At 35.6% G+C, this 18,117-nt stretch overlaps 2 protein-coding genes across 6 annotated transcripts; one reads left to right on the plus strand and one right to left on the minus strand.

Annotated features, from left to right (window-relative positions):
- Positions 1 to 33: 33 nt before the first annotated feature.
- On the plus strand, positions 34 to 2,585 carry LOC306844968 (methyltransferase-like 26 B; the record flags this gene model as incomplete). 2 transcript variants are annotated; one of them, XM_079377436.1, is made up of 7 exons in its annotated part: positions 34 to 116; positions 197 to 399; positions 506 to 668; positions 1,280 to 1,339; positions 1,443 to 1,510; positions 1,656 to 1,734; positions 2,276 to 2,585. In XM_079377436.1, 6 exons carry the CDS (start codon positions 200 to 202, stop codon positions 2,321 to 2,323), a joined length of 618 nt encoding a protein of 205 aa, XP_079233562.1. The 2 variants fall into 2 exon arrangements, with proteins under 2 accessions (XP_079233562.1, XP_079233561.1); XM_079377435.1 differs by lacking the exons at positions 34 to 116; positions 2,276 to 2,585 and having other exon boundaries at positions 200 to 399; positions 1,656 to 1,806.
- On the minus strand, positions 1,085 to 16,783 carry hgs (hepatocyte growth factor-regulated tyrosine kinase substrate). Of its 4 annotated transcripts, none has more exons than XM_079377398.1 (21): positions 16,629 to 16,783; positions 15,222 to 15,306; positions 15,034 to 15,109; positions 13,743 to 13,835; positions 13,258 to 13,381; positions 13,073 to 13,125; positions 12,923 to 12,991; positions 12,696 to 12,820; positions 11,541 to 11,643; positions 10,266 to 10,364; positions 10,094 to 10,186; positions 9,967 to 10,005; positions 8,978 to 9,139; positions 8,682 to 8,895; positions 7,683 to 7,855; positions 7,472 to 7,612; positions 6,368 to 6,554; positions 6,114 to 6,247; positions 5,371 to 5,466; positions 5,144 to 5,230; positions 1,085 to 4,388 (listed from the first exon to the last, which is right to left on the minus strand). In XM_079377398.1, the coding sequence occupies exons 1-21, from the start codon at positions 16,663 to 16,665 to the stop codon at positions 4,293 to 4,295; spliced, it is 2,286 nt and encodes a 761-aa protein (XP_079233524.1). In that variant the 5' UTR covers positions 16,666 to 16,783; the 3' UTR covers positions 1,085 to 4,292. The 4 variants fall into 4 exon arrangements, with proteins under 4 accessions (XP_079233524.1, XP_079233522.1, XP_079233525.1 ...); XM_079377396.1 differs by having other exon boundaries at positions 11,541 to 11,670; XM_079377399.1 differs by having other exon boundaries at positions 1,986 to 4,388; positions 11,559 to 11,643.
- Positions 16,784 to 18,117: the final 1,334 nt, after the last annotated feature.

Here is an 18,117-nt window from a genome sequence, read left to right on the forward strand (position 1 = left end):
GAGTTCTTTGCTTGTGCAGAACTTGACGGGGAGGAGCAGTCAGAAGCCTCTTATCCAGGTAATCTTCTGATCCATCTGCTGGTTCTTCAGCCTTCACTGAGCAACAACAGCGCAGCGTAAGTATCAGGAACATGGCATATAAAAATAAGTGTTCAACATTTAGCAAGAGTCCACTAAATGTTCCTTTGTTCTGCAGATCATGCTGCTCTCTCCTGCAGCTGAGCGCAGTCAGGACGGTTTGCTGTCGGTGCTCTGGGAGCTACTGGAGGATCAGTCTCACCGTGAGCTGCTCGGTCTTGAGTTGGGATCAGGCACAGGGCAGCATGTGGTGCACTTCGCTCAGGAAATGCCCTTTGTCACATGGCAGCCATCAGACATCGAGGAGGAAGCACGAAACAGGTGCAGTACACAGGTTGTTTTCTTTGATACTGTGTAATTACAAATGACATTATGAGGCATATATCACAAAATTATCAGGGTTTGTAATGTGGCGTCTCTGCTGCAGTATCAGAGCTTATATAGGGGCCACAAAGGCAAAAACAGTGCTGGAGCCCGTGTATCTGGATGCCAGTCAACCCTGGGAGAAATGGGCAGGACTTCCACAGAGCTCTTGTGACATTATTATAGCAATCAACCTGCTTCAATACAGCCCCTTCAGAACTGCAGAGGTATGGCACCAATATACATAATATTGATTTATGATCTTTTTTGTATTTTAAAGTTGTGTTTTCGTATATAGCAGACCTTTAAAATAGACTTGGGCTATGAAAAATAAGAAACTATAGTAAACTAAATGTTTGAAGTCGGTAAGATTTGTTTAATGCTTTTGAAAGAAATGTATTTTATGCTCACCAAAGCTGCATTTATTTGATCAAATTAATTTATAAATATATATTTTTTTTCAAATGTAAAATTGTAACATTTTATAAATATATCTTAAAATGTAAATTATTCCTGTGATGCAAATCTGAATTTTCAGCATAATTACCCCAGTCTTAAATGTCACATGATCCTTTAGATATAAATGCATCATTCATTCATTCATTATCGGTGCTGAAAAGAAGTTGTGCTGCTTCATATTTTTGTGGAAACAGATTTTTTTTTCAGGATTCTTTGATGAGTGAAATTCAAAAGAACAGCATTTATGTGAAATTCAAATACATTTGGAATAAAATGATGAATAAAAGTGTTCATTTCTTTCAAAAACGTTTAGAATTTGAACTATTGTATGTATTCAAATACAGTTCAAAAGTGCATTAATGTAGTCTTGTATTCACAGGGTGTGTTTAAAGGATCTGGGCAGGTGCTGAAACAGAACGGCCTTTTAATGACTTACGGAGTGAGTTTGAGTATTGTATCATTTTCTTATGATGTTTTAGATAACAGTCGTAACCACATCTTGCTATAAACATCATAACCTTGTGTAATGAAATGTGTCTCAGCCGTATGCTATCAATGGAACAATCACACCCATCTGCAATGAACAACTGGACCAGACATTACGCCAGATGTGGGTTTTCAAACTCACAGTTCTTTATTTTATATTTTAAGATTCAATATATTGGTGTTTATTAATGCATAAAGATATGCTGACACATTTTTCAGCTTACAAGCTCACTGTCTGTCTTGGCCCATTTTACACCAACTGTCAATAGGAATCCGGATTGGGGTCTTCCAGACATCGATGTACTCAGACAACTGGCGTTCAGTAGCGGAATGAGAATGGAACGAATGGTGAGGGGCAATTCATTACTTAAATTAGGAATTAGAAATAGTTGGGTAAATCTCACAATACATGTCCAGTAACAGATCACATTTCGCCCTAAAATCAAAACAAACATTAAACCTAATTTAGAACCATTCTGATTTTTAACATCATGACATAATACAACAGTTAAGCATAATTTGTCCCATCATTCCAATTACCATGTTTTACTTTATCATAATTTTTTTTGGAATTCTCATTCTCTCCTTTTTCTTTATTTAAATTAGAATATATTATAATCATAACATGCAAATTAAAAACAAATTTTAATACACACTGCAATCCAAGTTTTTGTGTAACAATAATGAGGATTTGGAGATTTTAATTGCTAAATTATCATTAAAAAAAGTCACTAAATCTTACTGCTATTATATAAAGGCTTCATTTTCTTTAAGCAAACTATAATTCCTCATGTCTATCTTAAGAATGTCCTGTCACATTTCATCTCTAAATCATAAGTTTGATATTTGAAAACAGCATAGATAACCTCTGTCTGGTGTTACTCAACAGATCGAGATGGCTGAGAGTAACAAATGCCTTGTCTTCAGAAAACTGTAGGAAATCTGTCCATTCAGAGAACATGGAAAATATTTACAACATTTCAATTTCTGCCTGCACTTCAAACACACAAATGAACAGTTTGACATTGTTTTATTGTGCACATACTTTCAGAGACAAGAAAAGAAACATTTCCACTAATGTATAACCAATAAAACACAAGATATTTATTAAATATGATCTTAAAATTGCTTCTTTTTAACATGAGGCGGATCAGTATGGAATAAAGATGATATTAAAGGGGTTACAGACATCACCGGTTCTCTTTGCGTGTGTGTGTGTAACAAACATGCAGCGTTCACTTCATCCATCAAAACCATCCACAAGCGGTCAACAGTTTTTACGACCGTTATCTAAAAATAGACTTCCTTTGTCCGCCATTGATCCAGTACTCAATTTTGCACTGTAATTAATTGGTAATGAAACCACGGCTTTGAGATCAATTGCGCAGTCAGGTCTGAACCCCTGGCTATGCCACTCTGTGAAGGTCCACAAAGAGCAAAGACAAACAGATGTGACGCCTGGCAAATACATGCAGTATCTGGAAACACCAGCCTATTTATTTCTAATAGATTGGTGATATGCAAATGGCAGTACAGTTGACATATCATTGGCTGTTAATTATACGACAGAAGCCAATGTTTGCGCCATCTACCGCATAAATCATTAGTGAAGATTCCACAACACTGATCCTAAACGCAGAGCTTCTGAAGCATCTCTAGAATCGCATACATGGAAACCAGCACTAGAATATCACATGATCTTACAGCATTTTAGAGCAAATCGGAGCTGAAAAACTGCTATGACGCCTCAGTGACCTCTGCTAAAGTTAGCAAGTCTCTTAACCGAAAAAAGAAAGAAATGGCTGTTACATATTCACTCATGCAAACACATCTTAGAAAAATATGAGTCAAAGGATGGTTATGTCTTTTTGAATCATATGGTGTTTGTTTCTCTATGGTACGAATGACTAACTTCGCATCAGCTTAGTTTTATAAGGAAAAACTACATTTGTGAAAATCTAGAGAGATGAAAGTTAGAGGTAGGATGAATCTCACAACATGTCTAGTTCATATTTTAAATAGAATCTCATTTCTGCCACCTAAGCTTTAATGAAACTTCTTTGACAAAACATCAACATGAGATATTAAATCAAAATTATGACAAAGATTAGTTTGTCATAATTTTGACTTTTTATCTCAAATATGACTTAGTATCTCATAATTTTAGTTCTGGACTTAGTGTAATTTCAAATTTAAAAAAAACTCAATTATGAGATGCTGTCATAATTGAGGCTGACAAAAAACTATGACAGTAGAACTTTGTCATAATGACTTAGTATCTCATTTTTGACTTTGTATGAGATACGAAGTCATAATTCTGAGATAAAAAGTCATTATAGTGAAAGTTCTTCTCTCACAATGACTTACAATGTCAACATCGAATTTGAAATAAGTTGAAATTATGACATTAATTATAAGACGACAGACATACTGTATCAGTTATGACAATATTTTATCATTTTGACATTACATTTCAACTTTCGTCATAATTATGATTTACCAAAGAAAGAAAGGAGAACGTTTAATTGTCATAACTGATGTCACAATAGAAAAAAATGTAGTGGTCTAAAATAGGTTTCTTTTTTTAGGTGCAAAAGAAAAAAATTTTTTTTTGTTTTGGGGTAAAATATGATCTAGACATTGAGTTTTGTGAGATTCATCCAGTTAAGAGACAAAGGTTCCCCACCAGCTTCATCTGTAGCCTCTCCTCCTTCATTTAAAGAGCCAGAGAGAGGAGGGGGACTCAGACAGCCAAATGCTTTTACAATATTTGTACACCTTCAGTATCTGTGGAGCACAGGGAATCGAGAGCAGGTGCAGGGTGATTAACCCAGAAACAGCAGGGTAAGGGAGGGTTGAATGTAGTGTGCTGGACCTGGTGGGTAAAGGCATATGATGAGCTATGATCAGTCAAATGAAATGAGCTGAGCCTCTGCACTCCCCGGAGGAGCCTGTGCCGGCTGCTGTTGTGATTGCTGCTGTGGACCACCGGGGGGAGCCATCTGTTTAAAAACATGAGCAGATAACATGATGCAGATTAATAAATGCTACAGTGCCAGCACACTTTGTCAGAGGCATTGGATCTGAAAGTAGTTTCCCATTCATTTACCAGTAGAGATAAAAAAAAAACAATCAAAAAAAAAAAAAAATTAAGTTAAGTCTATTACGCTCAAGGCTGCATTTATTTGATCAAAAACACAGTAAAAACAGTAATTTTCTTTTTAATATATAAACAGTAGTTTTCTATTTTGATATACTTATTTAATATAATACATTTAATATACTATATGAAATACTTAATATATTTTTTCCTGCTGAATTTTTGTCAGCCTTTTGTCTTCAGTCTCACAAGATCTTCCAGATATTATTCTTGTATGCTGATTTATTTTCAATGTTGGAAACAGTTGTGCTGCTTAATATTTTAAAGTTATCGTCTTGGAAATAATTAGTCATGTTTCATGTTTATATCAAACTTTGTACAAAAATGTCAACTTTTCAATCAAATACTGAAGTTAAAAAAAAGCGTAATTACTTCAGGTTGAATTTTCACAAATGAAACTGAAGGTCGAACACACTGTATTTTGCAATATAATATTCTGTCAAGTGTGCGCTACTGTATACGGCATATTTCAGTAAATTTGGCCATGCAGTATAAAATGTCTGAGGTGCGTACTTCTCAAAAAATACATATAATGTTGAAATAGAGAACAGTAAGCTATTCCACACAAATAAAATGTTTCTACATAAAAATGCTGACCTGCTGGTACATAGGCTGCTGCCCAGGCATGTAGGGCTGTTGGGGAGGCATGTTGGGGTCTTGTCCTGGAAGAGCGGTCATCATATTCTGCAAAAGAATTTAACAGCAATCAGCGACAGTCTCCAAACTTTCCATTCCATATGGTTTTTGTAAGTAGGGGAGAACATCAGACACAACCTGCGATCTGATACAGTAAAATGTAAATATTATAAAAACAGTAAATGTACCTGCATGCTGTATGGCTGATAGCCCATGTAGGCAATACCGTTGGTGGGGGCAGCCTGGGACATCGGGGGCAAACTCTGAGCTTGAGAGACCACATTCTACAAAAAGAACATGCAAGCATTAATGCCAAACTTTCTGTACAACTCATTAAGAAGACTTGCTCTTCCTGAAGGAAATAACTGTGGAAGCCTATTTTGCTCTATAAAAAAAGAAATAAAAAAGATAATTGTGACTTTTTAACTCACAATTCTAACTATTTTACTCAGAATTGTGTGATAGAAACGTGCAATTCTGACTCGTAATTGTGATGTATAAAGTCAGAATTGCAAGTTTATATTGCCATTCTGACTTTATAACACGCAACTGTAAGTTATAAAGCCAGAATTGTGAGATATAGACACAATTGTAAGAAAATAGTATTTTTTCCTCAGAATTGGACTTTATAACTCGCAACTGCAAGTTTCTCTCAATTCTGAGAAAAAAAAGCCAGAATTTGCGAGAAAAAGTCAGAATTAAGATGAACATGCAATTAAGCTAATAACACAATTCTGAGAAAAAAGTCAGAATTCTGAGATGTAATTTGCAATTGCAAGGGAAAAAAAGTCAATTGTTTTATTACGATAATCGTAATAAAAAGTCACAATTACCTTTTTTCGTTTTTTTTTTTCTTTAGTAGCAAAAATGGGCAACAGTACTAAAATAATATGAACATTTTAGGCTAATGTGAAGAAATACATCTCCTGACCTGGTAGCCCTGTGTAGGGGTGGGCTGGTAGTTAGTGTAGGCAGGGGTGGTTGTGGGAGGGGCTTGTCCAGGGGCGGCTGGCTGCCCACTGGCGCCTGCAGTCTGATACATGTAAGCGTTCACCATGTTGGGATCTAAAAGAGAGTGAGCAGAGAATCAATTAAATGACAACATGCCACATTTGAAGCTGATGTGGTTTATTCATTAAACAGATTTTTAAACAGGGAGATAAAGACAGAGGATGATTGGTTGACCTGTAGCTGACACAGGCATGGCCTGGTACGGGCCACCGGCAGCTGTCTGTCCGGGTTGGTTCATGTAGACTCCATGCATGGGCGACCCCTCCACTGAGCCAGAAGGACTGAACGTGCCAGGATAGCTGGGAGGGCCAGTGGGGGGATACACCACCCCTCCTGCCACATTAGGAGGCAGTGACTGCATCTACAAGCACCAAACAGCACATTACAAATAGGGCTGCAACAATAAATTGATAAAATCAATAACAATCAATAATGAAAATAATTAACAACAAATCTGATTATGGATCAATCATGTCTTTACATTTTAAAATATTAGGGAGTTATGTGATTACTTCTATTTCCATAAAGGATGATTCTGACATCAGACTGAAGCCGCAATAGAATGGGAACACAATGATTCTGACTAAAATAAACATTTTGCTAAAATATTTGTCGTTTGATGTTAAATTCTGCATGTGACACAGAAAGCAGTCACTGTATAGAGACTGTTATACTGGAGTATAAATTTAATACTATGTTTAGATGAATGTGCGTGTTCATCCTGCTTCGTAGCAGTTAATATTCAGTCTGCGCTTTTATTTTCCTGTAATATCACTTTAGGTTTAGTGATTTTAACTTCTATTTTTTAGTAGTAAGCATTCAGACTTTTTTGTATAGAAATATAATATTTATATTTGACCCTTTTTGCACAATGTACAGAACAACCTACATGGATACATTCACTGTATTTGTTTACATAACCTCCAACAACATTTTGTAAATAATGTGTTAAAATTAATTAATAAAATTCATTTTTTTATTTAAATTTTCATCTGATTAACTGATTCTCAAAATAATTTTTAATAGTCCAGTTATAACATCTATGAGACCAGTTTTTTGATAAATCCAACAGTCATACAATATAATCTTTTGTCTAAAATACAAAATATTTACTATATATTCACAATGACAGTCATTTAAAGTTAAACAATTTGAACACTGTAATGACTTTAATATGTTTTTTATACTAGTTTCATGATGCTTCACTTCAATATGATTCAATATTCTTGCTTGTGTTGATTTAATAAAATTAAAAAATGTATTTGTAGCAGTGCACACCTGTGCGTAAGGCAGAGAGAACGTAGGCATCTGTGCTCTCATCTGAATGGTGTGTTTCTGCTGCTCCAGACGCATCTGTCTCTCCTTCTCCTGCTCCTGCAGACGCTGGATTGCTAGCTGTCTTTGCATCTCCAGGTACTCCTGCAGTAAACAAACACAGTCAGCTTTCCCTCATCACATGATTCACAGGCTCAAAAGGAAAGCAACTTGCCCGTTTCTTCTGCCTCATGATCTCCAGTTTCTGGGCGAGCTGGATTTGTCTCTGTGTCTCTGCCTCCTCGGCAGCCCGTCTCAGTTTCTCCCTGTGCTCCTCTCTCAGAGCGTTCAGTGCCGCCCGCGCGTCACGCACCTGAGCAAGTTTGTCCTGAAGACCCTCATAGTACACTGAGCGAGAGAGGAGACAGCATTCACTATCACAAGGCACCTTGTAATAAAGAGGTATTAGAGACGATACTTTGAAACTGCAACCCAACCAGCTTCAATATATTTGGAAAGAACAGCTATATACACTGGAAGTTACTAACAAAAAGATCAAGCTAACAGCTTGAAGGCAGCAGTCTCTATTAAGAAAGTTTTAATTAAAATCAAGATCTAGTTTAATTTATTTTGATATTTACATTTAAACTGAATTTTCTAATTATTGATTTCTAATAAATACTATAATAATTATATAATAAAAAATAATATAATTACTATATTTAAATTATTTAGTGGATATTAAAAAACACATCTCATTTATTTTGATAAAAATCTAATCATTTTACATTTATTTCTAATTATTTCAGTAAATATGCAAAAACAAATTTATTATAAAAATATATAAAAATGGTACAATTTAACATTAGTTAGTGCATTATGTGTCATGAACGAACAACTGTACAACAATTATGGTTCATTTACAACTTTTAGCAGTGTTTGATCCAAATGATTGTTTTGCAAAACTTAAATTGAATTCTAAGTATTTCATAGCAAAAATCAAATGTGGTGTTATCCACTATTTGGCATTAATTAATTAATAAAGGAGGTTTTCTATGCACACAGGAAAGACCTCACTAACTGATAATGAAATTATGTTTTGATTATTTTCATTCGCAATAATTAACGTTTTTTTTGAACAGTTGTTGCAAACAACATGTTTTGGACCCCATTTACACCTATATGATACCAGGTGGACACGGGCTTGAGACACAAACATGCACACGTGACTCACGTCTCTTTTCATCCAGCTGATTGAGTATTTCCAGCAGCTGTGGGTGCATGTTGTTGATGGACTGGAAGAGAGAGAGCACAGCGCTGTCGTTGGTGATGCTGCGGCCACGCATGTGGTTGCTCTTCATGCGGTTAAGGAAAGTGGTGACGGAGTTCTGCAAGGCCTTCAGGAACTGCTCATGGTTCTCCTCAGATTCTCCATTCTGATACTGCTGCTGAAGAGACAGACGCAAGGCATTCAGTGCAGAACACGATTAAACAATTTTCTTGATTATCCATTTCCAGTGCTCCAGGTACCTCCACTATGTTGATGGGTTGGACCGGAGTGTGGCTTTCCACTGGTTGGCTGATTGGCACGGGCTCAGCCAGTGAAACTGGAGCAGGAGCAGAGGGGGTGGGACTCTTGCGAACCTCTTCCTGTTTCTTCTCCCAGTAAGTTCTGTTTAGGTAACGGGCCAGCTGAAAAGATAATTGAAATACACTGATTGGGGTTTTTCCATATACTAGCATTCAAAAGTTTTTGCTCTTTTTTTTGGTCGATTGCTTATGATATGCTATTACACGGCAGATACAGATTAAGCATTCAACAATATAATATAATCATTTTTATCACTTTTTTTTATCAAATCTTACGTAGACAAAAAGGTTTTTCTGGGTCCATTCTATAATTTTTTTAAATAATACTAAAAGGTTTGTCCTGATAAAAATCATTGTCTTTTTTCAAATGAAAAATGCTTATTCAAAAGTGACAGTAAAGACATAATGTTACAAAAGATTTCTATTTCAAATAAATGCTGCTTTTGATCTTTCTTAATTATGAAAGAATCATGAAAAAATGGGTCACAGTTTCTGCAAAAATATTGAGCAACACAATAATACACAATGTATAATTGGGTAACAACAATAATAATAATAATAATAAAAAAAATAATAAAAAAACGTTTTAAAATTAAATTTGAAATGTAAAATCTGCCATGTTATGATGCTGACAATTTGCTTCACACTAATAAATTACATTTAAAGCATTCAAACAGAAACAGTAACTTTAAATTGTAATAATGTGTCATATTATTACTGTTATTTACAGTATTTTCAATCAAATAAGTGCACCCTTGGTGAGCATAAGAGATTTTCAAAAGCATAAAAAAGAATTACATTTTAAAATGTTTTTTGAACAGCAGTGTACATAATTACATTAGATTATTGACATATTTACTGTACTAATACAAAATCTAAATTAAATCAACTATTTTTGAACTATTCCTTTAAAATGATTTGTTTTTCACCTCTGGATCCACATCTTCAGCCGATGGAGCTGATGAGTTCTGAAAGGTAAAGAGAGAAACGATTTACCCACTAAAGATTCATTTAGACAAGGTGTTTCAATTAATAACTTAAAGGAATGTTTCTTACCACGGAAGAGTAGAGAGTGCTGACAGGAGGGGCAGAGGAAGTCACAGGGGTGGGATCGGCTTTGGGGTACGCAGAGTAAGGGTTCTTCTGTCTCTGTAAACAAACACAATCATCATGCAACCCCTTATTTATGCTGACAGAATGGCTGGCTTATAGATGTTAGACATCGTACCATCCTCTCCTTCTCCTCTGCCTCACTCTGAGACAGTGCGATGGCCAGCTGCAGCTCCTCTTCCTCCAGCAGCGCAGCCTCATCTCTCTTAGGAGGCATCTGTGGAGCACAGCAGCAAGAGGAGGTCAAGAAGAAAACAACAGGAAGATGAGGAGAGGGAGCTGTACACATTTTGATTCAATTTGGTTTTCATTTAAATAAAAAACAATATTGGCTAATACTGGATTTTATTGATTAATAATTAATAATGAATAATTAGCAAGGGTCCAAATCATTGGCTTCCACTGATTCGGACAAAACTAAATTAATTAATTAAAACACTGATACTGATATGATCGCTGAAATTATGTGCATCTATATTAAAGGTGAAGAGCGTAATTTCTACACTATTAACAGCCCCAAATGAAACTGCAATTTGTCTGTTTTCCTGACATAACATTATCTCTACCATTGATGTGAATCTGATTAATTGCTATGAATATACACTTCTGTTTAAAAGTTTGAGTAAGATTTTTTTTTTTAAAGAAATATTTTGTTCAGCAAGGATGCAATAATTTGATCAAATATGACAGTAAAGACATTTTATATTTACAAAAAAATTATATTTCAAATAAATATTCATTTATATTAATAAAATAAGTAAGAATAGTAAGAAGTGTTACTAATAGTAATAGTGCAGTATTTATAATAGTAAGAAATACTTTATATGCATTAAATCGGCATATTAGAATGATTTCTGAAAGATCATGTGACATTGAAGACTGGAGTAATGATGCTAAAAATTCAGCTTTGCATAACAGGAATAAATTAAATTTTAAAATACATTAGAATAGAAAACAGTTGTTTCAAACTGTAAAAACTTTACTGTTTTTTTGTTAGTTTTTTACTGTATTTTCAATAAACTAAATGCAGCCTTGATGGCCAAAGAGACTTCAAACTCTTATCATATTATAATGACATTAAAGGCTCCTACAATAGCCAGCTGTTTTTTCAGTAATTCTATTTGGTCATACTAGTGACACAGAAATGATACACTTCACCTTTAAATTCAGCGTTTATTACTGATTGGTGTGGGATTGATGGTAAGCACACAAACTAGACAATAATATGTGCTCTCACTCATGAGCTTCAAAATTGCTTTGCATTCAAGGTCCAAATAAACTTGTGCGTGAATGACAAACTATTGGTTTATTGTCCGTTTCAATAAATTTGGTGGTATGCTTCATAATTGTGACGCCCATGAGAGTGAGCCCTCTATGAAATGCAACTACTTACTGATTCGGTGGGCACTACCTGAGACTGCTGGGACAGAGGGCTGGTCAGGTACTCAGGGGGAAGCTCGGACTGCCCAGTGCTGGCGGCCTTCCCTTCGGCTTTCCTTGGAGGGGGAGAGAGGGAGGGGTGGCTGGTAAGGAGGAGGGGTTAGGAGACACACACATCCTGGTAAATCTCTGGGGGTCAGCAGGCTTATGAACATGAGAAACCCAAGGGACAACTTCAAGAAGATATTACACAAATATAAAGCTGCCTTGCCTTTCTGTCTAAGGCCTACATCAGCTGCCCGCAACCTAACTGAGACCGGTCATAAGTGACTGATTTAGAACAGCATCTATATACCACAATTTAAAAAAATTGAAGTCATAAGAAAAACAAATGTTTTTGAAAGAAGTCTCTTGTCCCACCAGGATTTTGCAGACCTTTTTTTTTTTTTGCGTTATAAAATGACAGAATTTGCGGTGGCTTTACTCAAATTTGCAGCAATGTTTGATCTTTTTGTTGTTGTTGTTCTGCAATGAAAATATACCACATTATTCTTTTTCTGAACTCAAGATCATATGTGCAAACTATTTTAATTTCTATTTAATTTGGTCTAAATGTAAAAGAAAAAAAATTATATCTATTTATTTATATATAATTATTTTTGACTATTGTTTAACTATTTCAGTCTTTACAGGAATAACAACAAGTTCATGTCATCACACAACGTGTCTAGGCCCAAAATCTGTGGGAAATAATATAGAAAATTTGCATGCTCCTCTGAATATTGTGGATTTTGCATTAAATTTTGTGATCACAGAGTTGCGATCTTCTGAAGGGACTGATTAAGTTGATCGAAAAAAATATAGCAAAACAGTAATATTGTCAAATGTGAAATTTTATTACAATTTAAAATAAAAATAAAAAATTTATGCATTTTAAAATGTAATTTATTTCTGTTTCAGCTGTATGGAGATTCTTTAAAAAAAAAACAGAACATCCTTTTGTGGTAGAAAGAAGAAATTAACCCAAATCAGATGGGTTTGGGTTAATAAATAATGAGAGAGATTTTATTTTTGCATGAACTATTACTTTGTAAGCTGAATACCCTTTCTCAAAGAACAAAAAATAAGTACAATGGTAGGTATTTGTCTTTTTTTTACATATACTCACTTGTTGAGAAGCTCGAAGCAGGGCTCACACACACGCACCTCCTTCTCAATGCCAAATTTGGGAATGGTAGAGTACTTAGAAGAGCACTTCCCACAGAAAATCTGCCCGCATGCCCTGCAGTGGTGCTGAACGAAGAGCCACCAGCAGTTACGCATCAGAAAATTGCCTTATATATATTGTACTTCATAAAGATGATATAGATAGATTGTCAAAGAAGCAATATGCACCTTTCGGGTCATAACACCAAACTGAACCCTACATCTATGACACTCCTCAGCATCCACCCATTCAGGAGCCTGGAAGAGAAACGCGACAAACCTATGACAAATCTCAAGAGTGCACAAAACATGCTCGATTTACTCAACAGTTATTCTCACCCTTTCAGCTGCAAACATGGCATCACTCTCCTTGAATTCAGGGAAGACATGACCTGAGCGAGTAGAAGCGATTGTTTTTCTTTTAAAAGTTTCACAGCTTAACATCTTATTTTAAATGAATCAGGTATTTTTGCTATTAAATTGTGTAATGTATTTCATGTTTACGAATCTGTGTAAAGCCTTACCTTCCACCTTCATGATCTGATAGGTGTCCTGGACGACTTTGTACTTGGGCTCGTTGCGGAAGGCGTGGGTCCAGGCCTGGATCAGATAAAGGATCTTGGTCTTCACGTTCGGTTCGGGTTGTTTCTAAACACAAAAAGTTGTCACATTCTGTCAGTGACAACTTAAAAACCAATATCTAAGCTGTGCAGTCAGAACTCAGAAGTTGTCAAACTGGTTAGTAAAGAGAGCGAGAGAACAGAAAAATATCTAGTCTCTTTTTGACCACCTCAAAACCTTCTCTGTGATATTTAAATCGTAGAAAGCAAACGAAATCCAAGAACAGTGTGCCGTTTCTGTACTTCCCTTAAACATAAACATGTGACGATGAGACAATCAGGAAGTACAGTCACTGGGTCTGACCCACTTGGAAAGATCATAAAGGCAGGAGCCAAACAACCCTTAAAGCAACAGTCACAGATTACAGGTGAAGTTTAGCAGGAATAACCTTGAACAGCTCCTTCAGCTCTTCCATCGTCTGCTTACTGGCCACTTCATCATGAACCGTCTGGCCACAGTTCTTCACCACTGACTCCAGGACCTGTTGACAAGCAAATGCTAACTTGCACAAATGACCTTGACTGATCAAGACATAATACAAAAACTTTATACTATTTACTATACAAAAACTTTGTATAAACTCAACATTAAGTAATCAGGTATACGTTAAGGCCTGTTCATACCAAGGACGAAAACTATAATGATTATGTAAGAATAGGGAAGTCCACACCACGACTACACCAATAACAACTCAGAGGAACGACACCACTCGAATCACTTTAAGAACAAACTTTTCCAGCTGATAAATGATACAATGACAGCCAGACAGTCAGAATCCCCACAACTTTAAAGAACAAGCCACATACAACAAAAGTGCAATGCGAGCTGATAGTGAGCTTTTTTTATCATTTTTATTATAAAATCTTTATTATTTTAATAAAATAATCTTAATCTTATTTTTACTTGTTGTTGCTGCTTGAAATCCCCTGGTCTACAGTGCTCTCTATATGTAGGAAGTACAAAGGTTGTAGTTCCTTCGTCAGCTCAGGAAGTTTAACCTGCCACAGGAGCTGCTGAAACAGTTCTACTCAGCCGTCATTGAGTCTGTCCTGTGCACATCAATAACTGTCTGGTTTGGCTCAGCAACAAAATCAGGGATCAGAAGACTACAGAGAACGGTTCGGACTGCTGAACGGATTATCGGTGCCCCCCTGCCCACCCTCCAAAAACTGTATACATCCAGCGTGAGGAAAAGAACTCAGAAAATCACTCTGGATCTCTCACATCCAAGTCATCCCCTTTTTGAACTTTTGCCATCTGGCCGGCGCTACAGAGCCACAATTACCAGGACAACCAGGCACAAGAACAGTTTCTTCTCCCAGGTAATCCAATTTATGAACAGTTAAACCCCCCCCATGCAATAACAATGTGCAATAACCTTATATTTATTTGCTACCACCTCCATCCTGGTACATCCCTGTATCTCCTTCTATTCTATCGCACAACTGTATATACAATCATTTAGGTTTCAATTATTTTTTTTCTTTTTCAATTTTGTTGTTTATTTTTATTTGCATGTGTGTATTTTTTTTATTCTCATCTTATTTTTATTGCCTGTGTGTCGTTGTTGTCTCTGTGAACTGGAAGCTTATGACACTAAAACAAATTCCTTGTATGCGCGTAAGCATACTTGGCAATAAAAGCTCTTTCTGATTCTGATTCTGATGAACTACACTTACCTCAAGAGCATAGAGCGCGACATGTGGATTTTTGTCATTGAGTTTTTTCTTGATGGCACCAACTGCATATTTTGCCCTGGTGGCGGGAAATAACAAAACAGTGCATAAGGAAGTCAAGGCTATATTTAACACAACACATGACTGACATGCACTGACATGCAGTCAAATTAGAAGTTGTTTTCTCTTACTGCGTATCGCCTTGCCGAATGAGGTCACATATCTGCAGAATGGACTCCCAGTCTGTCTCCAGCAGCAGCTGACTGGTAGCCTTATCTGTAAAGGATTGGAAGAACACATTTTTATCATTAAGTGGTATGAGAATCTATTCTCTAAAGGCCTGTTTCCTGAAAACATTCAAAAAAAAAAAAAAAACATGTTCAAGTTTGACAGTATAGTAAAATGTATATATTTTCACTGGAACCAACATGATAACAAAAATCTATAAATATATATATATATGAGTGTCTCACCTATAATTTAAGCATTTAGTAATGTTTGATTTAGGACTGGGTGAATTGGATTAAAAAAATTAAGTAAATAAAACAAAATACATTGTGCATTTGACAAGTCATAGCTTAATATTTATAGTTTACTTTAAAAAGTAACAAGTGCAAAAACAAAATAAAATAAATAAATCAATCGAAATAATCAAGACATGGATTTACTAAATGAACACAAGGAAGAATCCTATTTAATTGTCCTCATTTAAGGAGACCAACATAATACAGAGTCATAAATAAACAACATGCACCAACCTATATTACAATACACATTGCACAATATTCATACAAAATGTAGAAAAAACTTATTATTAATTAATTCTGATGTCCAACAACTCACGTTAAAATTATTACAATATTCTCAATGTTACATAACTTAACATAGATTATAATAATGAATATTTGACATAATATATAAAACCGCTTTGTGAAGTCTTGGAAATGGAGCTGGTGTGTTTAACAGGAAGTTACTGTTATGTGTTACACCTTACTATAAATGGGCCACACCATCGTCTCTTTGTATACAGCAGCACTTGATTACATGAGCAAACAGGAAGAACCACCCGTGACTAATGGGAATACTTTCACAATCTTCAAATTACATTTTTATTAAAGGTGCGAGCGACTGCAAACATAAATATTCATATGAAGTGCCAAGACAATGTTTACAGCCTGTGTCTCATTAATTGCCTACTTGACAGCGAGATTTGGCAAAGACAAACACAACGTAACAGTTACTTGTTAACGACTATAGACACACACACACACAAATAACGCTGCTTATGTTATTAGTATATTGTGAAAATAGGCCCGAAAAATAGCTCGATCAGATGTGCTGCTAATTAGCTTACGTAAAATAATCGATTTGTCAACTACAGATACAACACCATACGGTTTTACTGAGAAAGATGTTCGCAATGTCATGTTTAAGTTTATGTCACTGGTGTCCTGAAGCTGCTGTGGGGAATATAAAGGCAATAGACGTTAAATGCTAACGTTACCGTGACTGTTCAAACTGTGCTAGCGTTAGCACACTTCATGTATGTGTTAGCGATACATCTGTCTGTCACTAAAAACATGAAATATAACACATACCCAAAAGTCTGTCAAACGTTCCGCCACCTTTGCCCATTTCTGATCTCTATTATCGGGACGCTCGGGGTTTGTTTTGCTGTTGTTCACCTGAAAAAGCGAGTTTCACTGCCGGGTGACACGCGCATGCGCAGACGACACGACACGACGCAAATGTCAAATAAAAGTCCAAGTGACAGTAACATTATTGATCTTTAGATATGTTTTCATGTATATAATGTAGGCAGTGTAGGTTATTTTATTATTATTTGCATTATTTGACCATTTTAGTGCTATCAAAACAACACAAATGAATGCTGTATTGATCAATAGTGGTTTATTGAGAATAAGCAGAAACTTCGAGAGTCCCAGTCATTGCATTATTGACACTGTCTATTTGTTGCAAACAATGCCATATCTTCAACTCTCTTTGTATTTGTAAGTACTGTGAAAGAGTTACCTGAATGTAACACTTGTCTCTTATATAAAAATAAGCCTTGGTGCCAACCACACTCCCCTTTCTAGGTTCCTTTATCCCTTATATTCCAGCAGTCAAGACAACAATAGCCACTTTTCTATATTTTACAACCCCGGATTTTCACTCGTAGCATTAGGTCATATGTGAGTCACTACCTGGCGCAGTAGACAATGCAGCTATTGTAAATGCTGTGCTGTGGTACAGCATACAGTGGTATTGTACTGCTGTCTAAGCAGTCCCCATAACAACAACCAGAGATGCTCAGAGAGTCGAGACAACAAGAGCCAAGAATGGCTTCATTTGGCCTGAACTGCTTACATGAGATGGAAATCAAGGTTTATCTGAAATTATGTGTATCAGATATTGTGTAAATCCAAACTTTTACCTTAATGACCTTTAAAAAAGTAGGATTTATTTACTGTATTATCTCGTATTTGGTACCAGCCTTTAAAAAAAAAGTAATTAGACCATAATTGTGTATTATTTATTCATGTTCATGACGTTTCAAACCTATATGAATATATACAAAAACAGATATTTTGAGAAATATATATATATACAATTACAATTACTGGGGTCTAATCGTGTTCAAATATCTGTTTTGTGAAGATAGGTCATACAGATGTAGTCATACAGATGTAGAGTGGCATGAGGGTGAGCCTATGGAAGCAGAATAATGACAATAGTTTTTGAAACATAAAGCATGCTGAATTCCACAAATCGAAAAAAAGATGCATTGCAATGAACAGTGCTTGAATTTTAATGCCTTGTATTTCCAGGGCTTGCATTTTTAGGTCCTGAAATTTAACATAGTTGTTTATTTAAGCTGTGAATATTTCAATTCAAAATATTTCACACACATTTTCATAATTAAAAATTCAACAATTCATATTCACCTTCCAGAATTCATTTCCAAAATATTCAATCTGTTTAAAAATACGATGTATAATAATCGACAGGCAAATTTCGGTCATTTTATTTCACTTTACAAATTCGCTGCCACAAATTCAGTGGTTAAAATTCGGCAGAAAATTC

This window comes from Barbus barbus, assembly GCF_936440315.1.
Source record: "Barbus barbus genome assembly, chromosome: 3".
Classification (NCBI taxonomy): Eukaryota; Metazoa; Chordata; class Actinopteri; order Cypriniformes; family Cyprinidae; genus Barbus; species Barbus barbus.